We start from the raw sequence: 17,908 nt of genomic DNA, 5'->3' as shown, positions 1-17,908 counted from the left end.
TTTCGGGGATCCCTGTAAGACGAATATTGGTTTTCTTCAAATTATCCGAGAGCTCTCTGAGAGAGTGATCTGTTTTTGCTCTCCATTTCTCTTCTTCTTTGAGGGTTTGGGAGCGTTCGAAAGCTTTGTCTTCAATGTCAGAAATCCTTTCTTCTGCTTGCTCCATTCTGTTACTGAGGGATTCTACTGTGTTTCTCAGATCTTTGAGGGATGCAACTTCTTATCTCAATGTGTTGAAATCCTTGGTCATTTGGTCTTTGAATCTGTTGAATTCTTGAGATAACTTTTGGAATTCTAATTCGATCTTATTTGCTATCCGGGTCCTGAATTCAATTTCTGAATTGAATTTGTTTGTACATGGGGTCTTGTGCTGTTTCTGCCCCATTGATCCTTGGGGGAGTTGATCTACTCTGATTATTCATATTGCCAGAGTTTTTCTGTTGATTTCACCTCATGATTGTTTTTCACCGTTGCCTCTGGCCGTCCTCAGAGTTGGGGAGGTGTCTCTCCAAGATTAGACCCCAGCAGGAGCACTCTATTGTTGCTGGATCTTTGTAGGGAGTGACCCATTCTTTTGTTTTTTAAGAAACTAGGAACCAGTCGAGATTCATATATTTCATTTTTAGGTTATGTATTTTAACATCTTTTAATTCTAGAATCAGCCTTCCCCTCCTGACATTGATGTTTTGAAGAGTCCCTGAATTTGCCTGTTTCTTCACAGTTTGTCTTTTAACTTGTTCTTTTAGCTTCTATGTTTACTGTAAACTGGAAGTTAGATTTAGAGACTAATTAGCATTAGCATAAAGATTTTTGGCAAGAATACTTTGTAAATAATGTGTTCTTTATACCACATCACATCAGAAGCACATATCAACTCCTCTTGTGATAAGTGATACACTTGATCTTTTGGGTACAAGTTTAAGGTGATTATACCAGATGTACTTGTAAAGCTAAAGTTGTTTTGGGCAGCGCCTGTGGTTCAAAGGAGTAGGGCACCAGCCCCATATGCTGAAGGTGGCAAGCTCAAACCCAGCCCTGGCCAAAAACTGCAAAAAAAAAAAAAAAAAAGGCTAAAGTTGTTCATTTTTTTTTTTTTTTTTGCAGTGAGTATATAGGATAATGTTTTTGGCACTTTGAAAATCTTGTTCTCTGACAACCTTTTACCTTATGTTCTAACAGCCACTGATAATCCTTGCTTCAATTGTATTATATAATTTATGTAGAAAAATGATGATTTTTCTAATTCTCTGATTTCGTCTGCATTTGCCTGTAGCTTTCTTCAGTAGAGAAGAACTTTCTGTCTTAATATCACTATGGATTCAGGGATTTTTAAAAATACAGACTTAGGTTATCATTTACAGTGGTCACTGTTGTTGCTCAACTCTCCCAGATTTGGCCAGTGAGAGCCTGTTGGAGCTGGCCATAGGTTTTCTTGAGTGCACTTTTCTTTCTTTCTTTTTTTTTTTTTTTTTTGTTTTTGGCCGGGGCTGGGTTTCAACCCGCCACCTCCGGCATATGGGACCGGCGCCCTATCCTTGAGCCACAGGTGCCGCCCGAGTGCACTTTTATTTCTTAAGCATTTTCTTGCTTTCTGGAAAGGATGTTTCAGATGTCTTCTAGCACTCCCTTTTTTTTGTTGTTGAAATAGCTTTCTATCCTACACATTCCTTCAGGCCAAAGACTCCTGAAGCACACGGTTCTGAATTTTTATTTTACTAATGTTTTTATTTCTTTTATTTTATTTATTTACTCACCTACTTACTTTTGAGACAGAGTTTCACTCTGTTGCCTAGGCTAGAGCCTCTCTCACAGCAACCTCAAACTCTTGGGCTCAAGCAATTCTCCTGCCTTAGCTCCCAAGTAGCTGAGACTACAGGTGCCCGCCACCATACCTGGCTAATTCTGCTGTTTTTAGTAGAGATGGGGTATCACTCTTGCTTATGCTGATTTCAAACTCCTCAGCTCAAGGGATCCTTCCACCTTGGCCTCTTAGAGTGCTAGGATTATTGGTGTGCTCAATAGAACTGCCCAGTCATACAGTTCTGAATTTAACCAGCAATCCAATCTGATTATCCTTCAGAGTACCTCAAATTCATAATCTTTAAATTCATGGGCGATGACCATATGGAAATACCACCCACTGATTGCAGCAATATGAAATCAGATTTTGTGTTAAGCCTAAGGAGAAAGCTACATACATGTAATGTTGCCCTTCACAGGCCCTCCCGGAACAGCCAACATTCAAGTTTCTGGAGACACCTTGGTGTGTCCTGGTTGGGCTGTCAAGTGCTAGAGCCTGAGGGCGTCTGGGGGAATGTTGTAGCTCTAAAACTTATTAGCTGTGTAAACGTAGGCAAGGTTCTTTTGCTTCATGAAAATCACTAAGAGGACCTACAAACAAGGTGGTTTTGAGAGTCAGAGACCTTACTTTTAAAGCACAACAGTGTCTGTGGCAAAATTAACACTTAATAAATGTTAGTTTAATAAATGCCAGCCATTGTGAAAACTCAAGGCTTCTGAAACTCGTCTTATTTACTGTATAGATGGAAACCTTCCCTGTTCACATCCAAATGTCAGAAATATTCATGTTGCTTCTGAGCCTCTTATTTTGTTTTTGTGTTTGAGGAAGCTGAGAAACATGTAAAGAATCCTTTTTTTATCTGCTCCAACAGCATGAAATTTGTTTCTCATTTCTAGCAGTGGATTGGTGTTTGCAGTATGGAGGGGTTCCCTCCCCCCCTTTTTTTTGAGACAGAAAAGTCTCACTTTGTTGCCCTCAGTAGAGTGCTGTAGCGTCTTAGCTCACAGCAACCTCAAACTCTTGGGCTCAAGCATTCGTTCCCCTTGTCTCATCCTCCCAAGTAACTGGGACCATAGGCGCCTTCCACAATGCCTGGCCATTTTTAGAGATGGGGTCTCACTCTTGCTCAGGCTAGCCTCAAACTCCTGAGCTCAAGCTATCTACCCACCTCGGCCTCCCAGATTGTTAGGATCACAGGCTTGAGCCTCCGCACCCGGCCTTTCCCCCACTCTTACCATTTCCTATTTGCAGAGAGCATAAGGATGTGGCCTGTGCACTCTGCTTGACCGTGTGTGCCCCACATGTTTCATGCAACCTGGAGCCTGTGAGTGGCTCCTCTGCCTTCTGTGAAGTGGGGATCACAAAATTTCTAGTATTTCTTTATTGTGGAATTTAATGAGTGAAGCCATCTGAAGTCATGGCAGCTGTGACTGGCAAAGATAGTAGGCATCCCAGGCAAGTTAGCTTTCTTCATCATTCTTTCTCTTTTTAAGACCCTAGTTTCCTTTTTTCTCTGATTATGTTTACTTTTAAGGTACTTTTATGAATTTGTGCATGTGTGTGCGTGTACGTGTGTGTGTGTTTAGGTGTTGTTACAGAACAGAAATGGGTTCTGGCTCGCCCAAACACAAAACAACTTTCCTGGAAAGTTAATGGAATAGCCACCAAATGGAGGGAACAGTGGACCAGCGTCAGAAAGGACGGTTGCAGGACCGCACGAGCGCCACTGGAACAGGTGACAGAAGTTATCAACCATCTTATTAGAGCACTACAGCTGTAAGAAAGGAGCCCCTGACCATTTATCTATCCTCTGACAAGCCACTCAAGCTTTGGTTGCCCACAGGAGAAAGGATCTGATTCGCCTGGGGCGGGGGGGAGGGAGGGGACAACACTGAGTCCAGTATTTGCTAGAGGCAGGACAGTCCTTTTGAGCTGTGGTCTCATTAAAGCTGTGACAAGGAAGGTGCAGTATTCCTCGAAACACAGTCAGGGTTTGTTATCAGGGAAAAGGACACGCGGTGGCTAGAGGGCCCCAAACCAACAAATACTCACTATGATCCTGGTATGTTCATTTTAACTATTTTAACTATTTTTTGAACAAAAATAAAGCATAAATAAACAAGATCACCAGCACTTAATTGTGCAAAAGAATACTGCTGTGAAACTCAGGGGATCTGGGCTCTAGGTGCTGCTCTGCCGCGGTGATCCGATTGGCTTCTTAAGGGTTGTTGTAACAGTAAAGTCCTAAAGTTCTCTGACCTTTTAATGTGGGAACCTAGATTGCTTTACACTGATAGACACACACGCTATAGTGTGGTCTTCAAACTCAAGAGATCCGCAGCATTTTATATGCATGGAAAAGCCAGGGGTGTGGGAGCTGTGGTCTCAAGGCCACATGTGGCCCTGTAGATCCCCAGATGCCACCCCTGGACTAAATCCAAACTTCACAGAACAAATCCTTTCATAAAGGGGTTTCTTCTGTGAAACTGGATTCAGTCAAAAGGCTGTGCTCAAGGATACAAAAAGCCATGTGGAGCCCCAAGTCTGAACTACAAACAGTTAAGGTAGACTCAAAATACCTTTGTAATAATTGTTGCTACTGTTTCAGTTTCTATTAAGGCAAGAAAGGTTAGATGCATCTTGGAAGGGAAGCTAAAACTCGGCAGGTTTCTAAATTTATAAAGAGGTAGTGTGTCATTGTATTAGAACACAATTAATTTCAGCATAAATGGAATTAATTAGAATAGTTTTTCATTTCTACAGTTCTTCAATAACTAGGAGACTGTTGACTATTTCTTATTATTTACTGAATATATTTTATATTAGCTCTAAGCTGTTGTATAGTCTTTAATAGTTTAGGTATAAACTGCTAGAAACATCTCATTTTTGATTTCTATTACATGTCTTCTTCTCCAATGTAGATGAGCAAAATCTTATAATATGTGTTTATGGTGATGTGAAGGATTAGTTTGGATGTCTCTGAAAATGTAACTTGTGCTTTATTGTGGTTGTGTTTTAAACAATGTTTACTTTTTAAAATGTGTTACCCTGAATTACCAATTAAAAACAATAATCACATCTTTCTTGATTACTATGAGAGTATAACTGCCATGTTTCATTGTTTTCTAACTAATGTTTGCTTTTCCTTAAAGTATTAGTATTAATTGGTAATTTCTTTAAATGACCAATTAAAAACAATAATCAGATCTTCCTTTATTACTGTCATTAAATATAAAGATGTTATATAGTGTGGCTCTATTTTTAGTAAACAAATTGTATAATTTGCCGTCATTTCAAAATGTGTGAGGTTAATTATGGCTTTTACCTGAAAACTTCCTTGAGTCACAATGCCAAGAGTGGTTGTTACCTGGTTACTAAGACATGATGTACTGTCTGCAATTTTAACCAACTGAGAGAATGAGGAGCAAGGCCTATTAACAGAAAGAGCACTAATTTTAAACTCAAATGTATGAGCAAGACCCTGTCTCTACTCAAAATAGAAAAACTAGCTGGGCGTGGTGGCAGGTGCCTATAGTCCCAGCTACTCAGGAGGCGGAGTAAGAGGATCACTTGAGCCCAAGAGTTTGCGGTTGCTGTAAGCTATGATGCCACAGCACTCTACCCTAGGGTGACAGAGTGTGACTTTGTCTCACAATAAAAATATAAACTGAAATATAGACAGAATTTCTAAGAAAACCCTTGAATTACTGGAAATAATTCAAGGAATTTGGGGTTGTTATATAGAAATTATTTTATCTTTATCATTCAAAGTGTGACTGATAACAGACATACGTATAAGTTAGAAAATTACAGAAGTGATAGGTGGGATTACACCTGCGGTGCATCTTCCAAGGGTACATGTGAAACTTAGTAAATGTAGAATGTAAATGTCCTAACACAATAACTAAGAAAATGCCAGGAAGGCCATATTAACCAGTATGATGAAAATGTGTCAAACTGTTTATAAAACCAATGTATGGTGCCCCATGATTGCATTAAGGTACACAGCTATGATTTAAAGTTAATAAAAAAAAAAAGAAAAGAAAAGAAAATTACAGAAGTATGGAGAGTACCAATCAAACATATCCTGACCATTGTAGCTTTCTTAAAAAGCAACGTTTATGTAAACATTTACTACTATATAAACGTAAGAAGAAATCAGAATACTAATTCCTAGTAGAATGAAAAGGAGGAGGACAGGGAGATTGTAACAGTCAGTATTCGATGAGTATGCCAGGCCTGGTACGCAGTTCCACCTTGTACATTCCCAGGACATAGGAACTCTTGGTAGTCCCATTTCACAGGTGAGGAAACAAGGCACACGGAAGTCACTAGCTCGCAGCTAGTAAGAGTCAACGTGGGATTCGGTCTTCTTCCACAGTCCGTGCTCTAACCACTACTCTGTGCTGTCTCTGTAAGAAGGACAAATAATATACACGTGTATAATTTCACCTACTTGTCAGATATTTTTAACAGACTATTTTCAAAGTTTTGTTATTACTGGTTACTTTTTGGCTGCTTGCTCACCCTATACACCTGGTTAAAATTTCCCATGTTGAAGAGATTGATATTTTTATAAACCCACAAGAAAAAAATGATCAGCTGTTACAAATGTGAGTTAATTAATATAATCTTAATTTCCTTGGTGACAGAAACCGTGGTTTTTCCTACTGCTGCTACTCTGTAGTAGCTAATACTAGGGTATGTATAATATTTAGACACTAAATCTATATCGTAACTTACCTTTGCTGAATTTCCACTAATGGAATCTGGCATTCAAATATGACCTATTAAAAGGTGCCAATATGTCAGTAAAAGTTGACCTAATGCTATAGATTATGCAATTCAAAATCACATTGAGATTACAAGGATTCTATTCAACATAGCAATTGTAGAGTTCATTGGTGTGTAATTGTCTTATGTCATCATAGTATTTATCACAGTTTGTTACTATAATTATATACCAAGTGCACAAAAATGTTAATATTTATAACATTAATATAAACCTAAATCAAGGAGAAGAACAGAGGCCTAGAATAAGATGAAACGGTCTTTCATGAGTTCTTTGAATTTTACCAAATTACTTAACTCTGGTTTTGTTTTTTCAACTCTACAGGTAATTAATGTTTCAACTCTTAGGATAATAAGAGTTGTAATCGCCGAACGACACTTAGTAATATTTACGCTTTGATTAGTTGCTACATTTGTTTTCAAAAAGTGAAAGTTTCTCCTGGTTCTGCTGTCTCTGTCCCTGGGTGTAACTGTTTACATTTTGCCATCTTCCTTGGCAGTGTTAGGGTTTACTGACACAGGTAACATTTATACAGGACACATGCTGAAGAAAGGTTCTCTTCCTTGGGATACACATTTCTGTTAAAAGGAAGAAACAAACTTATATGGATTTTTCATTGTGTTGGTAACTTGAGTCAATTGAATATATGTTACATTTTTTTATTCATAATATATATATAGTCTTATGAAGATTTCAAAATCATAACTACCTAAAATGTTGCTATTTCAAAGATGTGGCGTTTTGAACCTCTGTGACAACTGAATTGATTTTATGTGCCACAAAATTACTGAGATACATACAGAGGCAATCAAATCAGAGAAATAAGATGTTCACGCTACACATTTATAATTTTTTCTTCTGACACTTTAAAGGTACCTTAACGCGACACCCAGGTAAGTATTCATCTCTAAAAACATCTCCTTGTTGCAGGGTCTGCCTAGGGTTTTGATTTCCTTATAAATGTTTCATTTTCCTGCCAACCGGGCACTTCTGAGTCACACCCCTTGGTTGCTGTAGTAATATATCTTAGACACCGCAGTGTATTGCTCCCTCGCTTAGCGACACTTCAGGTGTGGCTGCAGGGTTCTCATTATTCATCAGTCTTCCTAACCATCTTATCAGTCTGCGACTTCCCTGGCACCGAGCAACATGCATGAGGTGTTGGGGAGTGTGATTTGAGTTGAAGTGAAAACAAGCGGAGACCACCACCATTTGTCTCCAGACACATTTGGATGCGGGTGGTTCACTTGTAATCATGCAGCCTCCCGTGGTAAATATGACTGACTGCTCTTTTTTCTTACACCCTTTTAAGCAAAGTAAAGCAGCAGTTCGGCTGAAAGAAGACATGAAAAAGATAGTGGCAGTGCCATTCAACGAACAGAGGGATTCTACCTACAGGAAGTTGTTTGGAGTCAGTCTCCAGGAACTTGAGCGGCAGGGTCTCACTGAGAACGGGGTCCCGGCCATAGTGTGGGACCTCGTGGAGTACCTGACACAGCATGGTAAGTGAAGGTGGGTTTTACTTCTGTGTGTTCTCACAGTTCCTTGAAAAAAAGAGAGTGTGTGTGAATTATTTTATAACAGATGACTAGAATATCTTCTAAAAGACCTTAATTAGAATATCAAGTCGTTGTGTGATCTACTTTTCTTAGAAAAGGATATTACTGGTGAACATTTTCTTGACAATACTAATTGGATTAACCATCAAGCAATCACTTGAGATTTCTAATTTGGAATATTTTCTAGTTTTCATTGCTGAAATATGTTTACATGATACTGTTCTAATACTATTAATAATAGTGAGTTCTTTTGATTAATTAAATTTCAACTGATAATCATTGATTTTTTAATGTAATAGAGCACTTTGGAGGTATCTCTTTCAGCTGAGATCAGTCATGAACTTAATGCTTGACGTGTTCAGACATTCCTTAGGGATACTAAAAAATGATGTGCTGAGTCTTCTGTTGGGGTGCTATTTATTTTTGGAGTGATAAAGTTAAGTGTGTAAAGCATTTGCAGAATAACATAGTACCATGCTCAATAAAAAGATGAAAAAAATAATTATGTTGTAACAACATCTTTTTGATAATTTCTTTTTTTTTTTTAATTTTTGAATTTTGCTTTCAATTGGTTTTCAAATGCATAGTTTGGTTTTTGTAATTCTCTTTTTTTTTCCTCTTATTTATTTATTTTATTTTTTTATTGAGACAGAGTCTCACTATGTCGCCCCCGGGTAGAGTGCCATGGCATCATAGCTCACATAGCTCACAGCAACCTCCAACTCTTGAACGTAAGCGATTCTCTTGCCTCTGCCTCCCTACAAGTAGCTGGGACTACAGGCGCCCACCACAATGCCCGAGCTTTTTTTTTTTTTTTTGTAGAGATGGGGTCTCACTCTGGCTCAGGCTGGTCTTGAATCTCTGAGCTCAGGGCAATGCACACACCTCAGCCTCCCAGAGTGCTAGGATTACAGGCGTGAGCTTTGCAAAATGTAAACTCAAATAATTTGACAGAATGTTTCCATATTCCTCCTACATCTCCTTTTCAAACTAGAGTGGTATGATGGAGAACTCCAAAGGAGATAATAAATAAACTTTAAAATATTTGAGAAAGAAATATTCTGAGGGGAGAGTTGGAAAGTTTTATCATTTTTGTGCTAAAATAAGAAATCAGGAGGGACTCTGTGAATTCTGGTTCAGCGCTTTTCAGATGGGGGGCTTGCCAGCATCCTCTTCCCTTCTGCCGGTTGACTCTTTGCTTTGTTGATTGCGTCCTGAGAGATGCAGAAGCTCTTTAACTTGATCACATCACATTTATTTATTTTTATTGTTGCTGCGATTGCCAAAGGGGTCTTCTTCGTAAATTCTTTTTCTAGGATTTAAGAGTTTTTTCCTACACTTTCTTCCAGAATTTTTATAGTTTTGTGTCTTAGCTTTAAATCTTTCACCCAATATGAGTTAATTTTTGTAAGTGGTGGTCCAGGTCCAGTTTCAGTCTACAAAGAACTCAAGCAAATCAGCAAGAAAAAAAATCAAATAACCCCATCAAAAATCGAGTAAGAGACATGAACCAGGACTCTTCACAAGAAGATAGACTAACAGCCAACAAATGCATGAAAAATGTTCATTGTGGACAGTGCCTGTGGCTCAAGGAGTAGTGCGCCGGCCCCATATGCTGGGGGTGGCGGCCAAAAACTGCAAAAAAAAAAAAAATGTTCATTGTCTCTAATCATCAGGGAAATGCAAATCAAAATCACATTGAAATAGGTCACCTAACCCCCAAGAGAATGCCTCACATATAAAGTCCCAAAGCATCAGATGCTGACTTAGATGTGGAGAGAAAGGAACACTTTCGTACTGTTGGTGTGACTGCAAACTTGGGTGACCTCTGTGTAAAGCAGTGTGGAGATTCCTCAAAGACCTGAAAGTAGACCTAGTATTTGATCCTGTGATCTTACTACTAGGTATTTGCCCATAGGAAAAAAAGGCATTCTGTCATCGAGACATTTGTATGCCAATACATATAGCAGCATTTACAATTTCAAAGATATGGAAGCAACCCAAGTGCCTTTCAACACATGAATGGATTATTAAGTTATGGTATGTATACCCTGGAATATTATTCTGCCACCAAAAGATGGAGATTATGTATCTTTTGCAACAGCCTGGACTGAATTGGAGACCATTCTCCTAAGCGAAGTAGCACAAGAACAGAAGAGCAAACACCACACATACCCAACACGAAACTGGAACTTGTAGATTAATACCCACCTGCTCACCTACCTGGAAAAAATGAATTTCAAGCAGCAGGGGGGTCGGTGGGGGAGGAGGGGAGACGGGATTGGGGAAATTGCCACCCAAAGGATACCCTACACGAGCACATGGTACACCACCTGGGTGTCAGACACAACTTCTAATTGGATTTTAACCTTACAGATGCAAACCATGGAATCTAATTGTTTGCACCCACACATTAATGTGCAATTAAAAACAAAATAAGAAGGGACTCCTTTCAGAATTTAAAATTTGTAGGGATTTTAAAATGTAAAACTTGAGACTTCAAAGAAATCGTATACAGTACTTTTCCCTCATCCACGATTTTGCTTTCCAAGGTTTTAGTTATGTATGGTCAGCCAAGGCCCAGAAATATTAAATGGAAAATTCTAGAAATAAGTACTTAGTAAGTTTTAAGTTGCAGGTTGTTCCAGGTAGTGTGATGAAATCTCACTATGCCCTTCTCAGGATGTGACTTATCCTTTTGTCCAGCGTGTTGACGTGTGTAGATTACCTGCCCTTTAGTCACTTGGTCATGGTCTCTGTTATCAGACTGACTGGATGTGGCAGAGCTTGTGTTCACATAACCTTTATGTTATTTAATAATGGTTTCAAAGCGCAAGAATAGTGATGTTGTCAATTTGGATATGCCAACGTGAAGCCAAAAAATACTTCTTTTAACTGAAAAGGTAAAAGTTCTCAACTTAATAAAGAAAGGAATAAAAACTAGTATTGAGGTTTCTAAGATCTATGGTGAGAACAAATCTCTCCATGAAATTATGAACAGTACATTGTTACAAAGGTTCTATTTTATTTCTAGTTATTCTTGTTAATCTCTGACTGTGCCTAATTTGTAAGCTATAGGAGAAACCAGTCCTTGTGGGGTTTGGTACTAGCCGAGGTTTCAGACACCTACTGGGTTCTCGCAGGATAGCCGGGTGCATAAGGGGGAACTACTGTACCTGGTACAGTTTGCTTTGGGCCCCAGATCTTCCCAGGATTTCAAGTCCATTCCTCCCTGCCGGGAAGGATCCTTCACTGGAAATGAATGAGGAGCACTGATTATATGTTCCTTTTTGGGAACATGTGTCAACTTTTGACAGGGACTGTGTGGCAGACGGTTTGTTCCTCAACAAGGGCAGGTGTTTGTGTTAATTGGGAAAAAAAAAAGTCTGTCTGCTCGGGTTACCAGGTATGTAGATGACAAAACAATATTTTCTTCTGAAAACTGAAGAGCCAAACTTGTTTTGTCTTGAAGGATTTATGTCCTTATTTTAGAGGAAAAATAAGCTACAGAAATGCCAAATTCTCAGAAAACAGTTCTGGACTAAATAGACGTGAAAGGTATTGTTTGCAGAGCACCACAGGAGGATGGTAGCCTGGCCTGCTGAGAACCTTGAAGCCAGGTGTTCCTAAGTTAGAGCTCTCACAGGGCTCATTCACATACTCAGCACTAGGAGAACTGCACCCCACTCGGTTCCATCCAGATGCATTTCTAGGTGGTTCATTTGACCTGTTCAATGGTGTTATTCAGCATTGTTCATTTCAATGCCCAAATAAGACGACCTAAAATAGTATTTCACATTTGTCATGGTCAGTGGTCATCTCCCCAGCACTGATTGAATAATCCATCGTGTCTGGGTTTGACTCTTACTATTTACATTTTTAATTTTAAACATGTTGTGTATTTTTTTAATAGTTAATAAACTCACATGGTTCAAAATATAAGTGAACATGGAAAAGTCTCTGCCTCTAAATCCTGTCTCCCTTCGTTTCATTCTCCAGAACAGCATTACTATCCTAGTTTCTGGTATCTTTGTATCTTTAAAAGATGTTTCATGCAAATATAAGCAAATTTGTATGTGTTCTTTTTTCCCTTTTAAGGCAAATAAAGTACACTCTGCACTGTGTTCTGCATCTTTAAAAAAAAATCATTTCACTTCCTGTATTTTGGCGATTGCTCCATATTACATTAAGAGGTTTACTCACCTTTAATTCTTTTCCTCGGCACATTGTTCCACTCTGTACACGTATCATCATCTCTTTAAGCCGTCCCATGCTTACAGGCATTGAATGGTTTCCAGTCTTCTGTTGTTGACAATGATTCCGTGACTAACTTTTAGCTTATGTTATTTTAGGACACGTAACTAAAAACTGACTTTGTCGAAGTGGGCTGCCAGGTCAAAGATATATGTGTTTGTAATGAACTGTAGGAGTTGAACCAGTTTACATTCATACCATCAATGTGAAAATTTTGGCAATATTTGAATTAGGAATATAGGTTTGCTTCTAACCCTCCTTGGCATACTCTTAGTTATATTTTAATAGGTATATTCAGGTGATGCAAACTCAACATTTTAGAGGGTTCGATGATTTATTCTTAGAGATGCAAAATAGAAATCGCTGGTGGAGTCTTTTCGGAATACCCGTGCATTGGCCTCACCTCACATCTACTGAACCAGAATCTTGATGGGGCAAGATTACGTAGCACCTGGCACCAACATTTTGAAAGGCTGCAGAGTTCATGGCTATGTGTACAACTAGACACTCCTTCTTGTATTTGAAACTTTCATGTTAACAAACCAAAGAACTTGTGTAAGTTTGAAGGGAGGTATAAAGCTCATTTTATTTCATTATTTTGTAGTTTTCCCAATTCAACAAATACTTACTGTACTCTTGTGATGTTGGTTATACCTTATCAGGGTTCCATGCAAATGCAGACAATTTAACAACTAGACATGAGGGAAAACTGTTATTATAAAGGAATTTTAGGAGAGAAAAGATTTATCAAAGTCTGTATCCAGGCCTTTAAACAGACTTTGGACTTTTTCCCTTAAAAGTCCATGTTATAACATAAGGCATATTAACTTTAAACTATTTTAAAATAACCTTGCTGACAGGGTGAATAGCTTTCTCCTCGCCATCATGCTGTTTTAAATAGTGTAGGAGTCTCAAGCCACCACCAGGTGTCAGAATGCATTTACATATTGTCACACACTTCCTGAGCCAAAGTGTACCTACCATTAGGCACATTCTGACTTCTGGTATATTTGGTTTCTAATGATTATATTCATACTGTTTTGAAAGGAGTATTGCAGTATCTGAACAAAAACGTATCTGTCATTTTTGTAGCTGTTAACTTACATAATTTTCTTTCATTTTTAAGCCACTATTAAGTCGCTGTTTTATAATTATCAGCACCTGTCTCCTGAACTCAACTACGACAGGAACTCAGATGTGTCTGAGAGTAGCTCTACTTCCTAGGCATCCAAACATTTCTGCTGAACATTTCTGTTACAGTTAAAACTTTCTAAAATTTTAAAATAGGAGAATTTGAAGGTTATAAGGTCTGCTTACCCTCAAATGGCACTGAATACATTCTTGCTTTCTAAGGGGCTTTAAAAATCTAAATAAGAATTTATTTTTCCTTCTTTTTAAAGAATGTGATATACCCAGGTCCTGATGTAACATCCCCTGGTTGAGAATCGCTAAGTATCGTAAGAATTGTTTTGGTTGGGAGATAATCCTGAGGGAAAAGAGTTGCTCTAAATGGAGTGAAGACAGGAAAAAAAGGGCTAAGAAGCATTAAATTCACTGATTTCCATTTAGATATGAACTGTCCAGTGGAATCAGGAGGCTTGGGGACACAGTTCTTGGAGCTTGGTAGTTATTTTGGATTGTTGGAAGTATATTTATTTGAGGGAAGGTTCAAAAAAACTTTGTTGGAAAAGAAAGTCTAAGGTCAAAGCTAGAAAAAGCATCATATGAAATCAGCTCCATGGGGCATTTGCTTGGCCAAAAACAGAGTCAAGGTTAGGCTAATGAGCTGGGTAAACACAGGAGCCGAAAGCCAAATTCTCGATTTTGAGGATTTGAGCTTTGTCCAGGGACAGAATGCTCTTTTATTGGGTGCTGGCTGACTGATGTCTGGGTAAGTTTCCAAAGTTATAGATGGACTTTTGTGTAATAGAAACAGACCTTGAATGAAGGCTTTAAATGACTAACCTGAAATCTGCATTTAAGGGAGTGGCCTACCATGTTAGGTACCCTCACTGCACAAAGCATAGTTAATAGTTATTACTGTCTCACAGTTACTGTGGGTCCAGAATCTGGGGACAGCTTAGTTTTTTCTCTGTCTTACGTCTCAAGGCTGCAATCCTGATGTCAGCCAAGACTTCAGTCATATCCGGACTCAAAAGATTCCCTGTCAAATTCATTCATGCAGTTGTTGACAGGGTTCAGGTACTTTTAGACCATTAACCTGGGGGTCTCAGGTATGCACTATGTGATGACCCTTACTTCCATGCCCTGGGTCCTTTCCATCCAGTAGCTAACAGAGTAAATACAGTGGCTGCTTCACAGGAGTCAGCAAGCCAGAGAGAGAGAGAAAACAAGCCTGGTGGATTGTCACAGTTTCTATAACTCAGTCTCACACGTGACCTCATGTTTTCTGTATTCTGTCATTAGAAGCAAGTCACTAGGTCCAGCCCACACACGAGTGGAGGGGATTCCCACGTGTGTGGTACCAAGTGGGGATCATGTGGACTATTTTAGAAGCTGCCTACCACACATACTGACTGGCGTCTCTTCTGATTCGATGGTGCTCTAGCCATAGTACTTATTAAATCCTTTAATATCATCACTGGTCTTGCAATTTTTGTTAGAATGAGAGCTGAAATTCATATCACCTTTTTGCTTGTTTGTTTTCTGAAATAGGGTCTCACTCTGTTGGCCCATGTTAGAGTGCAGTGGCATCATCCTAGCTCACTGCAGCCTTAAACTCCTGGCCTCAGGGGATCCTCTCACCTCAGCTTCTGCGGTAGCTAGGACTATACGTCTTCACTGCCAGGCCTGGCTAATGTCTTTTATTTTTTATGACGATGAGATCTTGCTGTATTGCCCAGGCTAGTCTCTAGCTCCTGGCTTTAAGTGATCCTCCTGCCTCAGCCTCCCAAAGCACTAAGATGATAGCCCTGAGCCAACTGCGTCTCATGAATCACCAACTTTTGATACTGATGATCTTCACAGCCTATAATATGTATATGTGGAGGAACAGAAACATCTCACCAGAATACAAACTCCATAAGGATAGCATCTAATATTTTTCTCATTTTTTTTTTTGTAACTAACATAGTGCCAGGTACTCATATGTATTTGTTAAATTAAGGAGTCCATAAAGTTTTTTATCAAATTGTAAACTAAAACAAAACTAGCTCCCTTTTTTGCTTTAAAAAGAGCAATACTATTACCAGGAAAGAGAAAGATGCAAAGGTTGTGATACACAATGGTCGGACAGTTACGTTCCTGAGCCTGCCACTGTGCATTATGTTGGCAGCAGCGCACACAGTGTGATAAGGTTCCACGACCTTGGTACATCACTGCCTCACCGCTGTGTTCATGCTGATGTGTGGCGGTGTCCCGCTGAGTGGCGTTCATTCCTGTATCTTTTTGTGGACTGTCACGAGAATGTCCATGCTTGAGTTAGAGCAATAAACAAACATTAAATTTTTTGTTAAAGTTGGCAATATTGGTGTCATCAGGGACATGTTAGTCCAAGTGTAGGAGGATAATGCCATGAGGAAAACAGCAGTGTACAAATGGATTAAACATTTTTTTCTGAGAGGAGAGAAAGCATCCTTGATGAAGAGAGGTCAGGGTAACCAGTAGCAAGCAGAACTGATGAAAGCAGTGCAAAAATTCATTGACTTGTGCATCAAAACTGTCAGCTGACTGTGAGAAGCATAGTAGATCAAGTAAACATCAAGAGAGACACAGCAAAATCTTCACTGAAAATCTTGGCATGAGAAAGGCGTGGCTCTTGCGCCATGACAATGCACCAGCTCCCACGTCACTGTCTGTGAAGAAGTTTTTAGCCAACAAATAACTGTACTGGAACACCCTTTCTACTCACCTGACCTGCCCTCAATGACTTTTCCCTTTACCGGAACACAAGGGAATATTGAAAGGAAGCTATTTTGACAATATTCAGGACATCAAGAGTAATATGATAACAGCTCTTATGGCCATTCCAGAAAAAGAGTTCCAGAATGGCTTTGAAGGCTGGACTAGGTACTGGCATTGGTGCACAGCTCCCAAAAGGGAGTACTTTGAAGGTGAGCACAGTGATATTCAACAGTGAGGTATGTAGCACTTTTTCTAGAATGAGTTCGTGAACTTGTCAGACGTCATAAGCAATCACCTCCCCCCAAATTCTAATAGACTTCAATTCTTATGTCATTGCTAACATTCACCATTAGACTCTCCAAAGAAGAGTGTCAAGGCAAGTCCTTGGCCTACTCCTTCTTAGCAATATTGTTTCTCCACTGTAAGAGACTTTGCTCTCATGGAGTGCTGTGTCCTTAAACCTGACATTCTGAGCTGGAAATCATTATCTTCTGCCCTAAACTAGCTCTGCCCTCATCCCCACCCCTTCACCTTATCTTTTATGGTGTTTATTTCCTGGATTTCTACTTTCCAGACCTTCAGGTTACTTTTCAACCCTTTCTCCCTCCCTCTTGAACTAAGTTACCAAGTCATGTTTATTCTTTTTTACTTCTTTTCCATCATGATCTCAGTCTTACTGCACTGAAATAGCAGTTAGTCTCCTAAGGCAAACTCTGTACCCTCTAATCTCTGAGTCTTCCTTAAAGCTGGATCAGGTTGTCTTTTCTTGCACTTAATGCACCAGTGATGGTCTTCACTCTTTAACATTGGCATTCACACGCCCGATCTCATTTCTTCCATTTTACTACCTGGCCATCTTTGACCTGAACAGCCCACATTCTCATCTACCTTCCTTTATTTGTGCTATCCTGTTTCCATTTCTCAATTCTTATCATTATTATTATTATTATTTTGGTTCTTTGATCAAGGTTTTGTGGGTCCAGATAACATAAAAGCTCTTATTAAAACCTCTTTAAGAAAAAGAACACAATAGCAAGAATACAGAATTAGGGACAGAGCTTGGAAATGGCCCAAGAAAATGAAAGAACCTGATGATTAAACTGTCCTGCATTAGCATCACTCTGCGGCAGCCCCAGCACTTCCATTTGGCTTATGCTTCAGCCAAAGGTCTTCTGCTTTGCTCCTCCGGGAGGCCTTCTTTGCTAAACTCAGCTGACACTGCTATCCCTCGCAATTGACTGAAGGCGGGGATCGTGTCTTACACCACTTTATAGTCCCCTAGAGTCTTATACTTTGAATTTAGTGATTACTGAAGAAACATTGCTTATTTCCTAATTAAACTATTACAAAGGTAATCACATATAGTCCAGAAGTTTCTTACATATGTGTCATGTTTTAAAATAGTTGTTCATGAAATGCTAAGCTGCTATTAGAGCCCTGGGTAAGTTTCTGTTATATGCTATAAAAGATTATATAAATTCAGTTTCCTTGTATAGTATTATATGTTCTGTATTTATATAAGCGTAGGTCTGCATTTATATGGATGGTGTAGGCCTTATTTTTAGAGGTCAGCTTTTATAACAATCAAAAATGATCTTTTTAGTTGATATATCATGGACATGAAAATTCTAAGAAAAC

General features: G+C 39.1%; 1 protein-coding gene across 5 annotated transcripts in view; it reads left to right on the top strand.

The window, feature by feature from the left end:
- The window catches only part of FAM13A (family with sequence similarity 13 member A), a 310,218-nt gene that overhangs the window by 58,324 nt on the left and 233,986 nt on the right, over positions 1-17,908 (top strand). For 4 of the 5 annotated variants that reach the window (XM_053606078.1, XM_053606038.1, XM_053606166.1 and 1 more), the window contains exon 2: positions 7,906-8,095. The exons of the other annotated variant lie outside the window; for it this stretch is intronic. In XM_053606078.1, coding sequence (XP_053462053.1) covers positions 7,906-8,095 — 190 coding nt within the window. The remainder of the gene's footprint in view (positions 1-7,905; positions 8,096-17,908) is intronic. 5 annotated transcript variants of the gene reach the window in all.

This window comes from Nycticebus coucang, chromosome 1, assembly GCF_027406575.1.
Source record: "Nycticebus coucang isolate mNycCou1 chromosome 1, mNycCou1.pri, whole genome shotgun sequence".
In the NCBI taxonomy this organism is placed as follows: Eukaryota; Metazoa; Chordata; class Mammalia; order Primates; family Lorisidae; genus Nycticebus; species Nycticebus coucang.
This window is presented reverse-complemented; position numbering and strand designations above follow the sequence as displayed.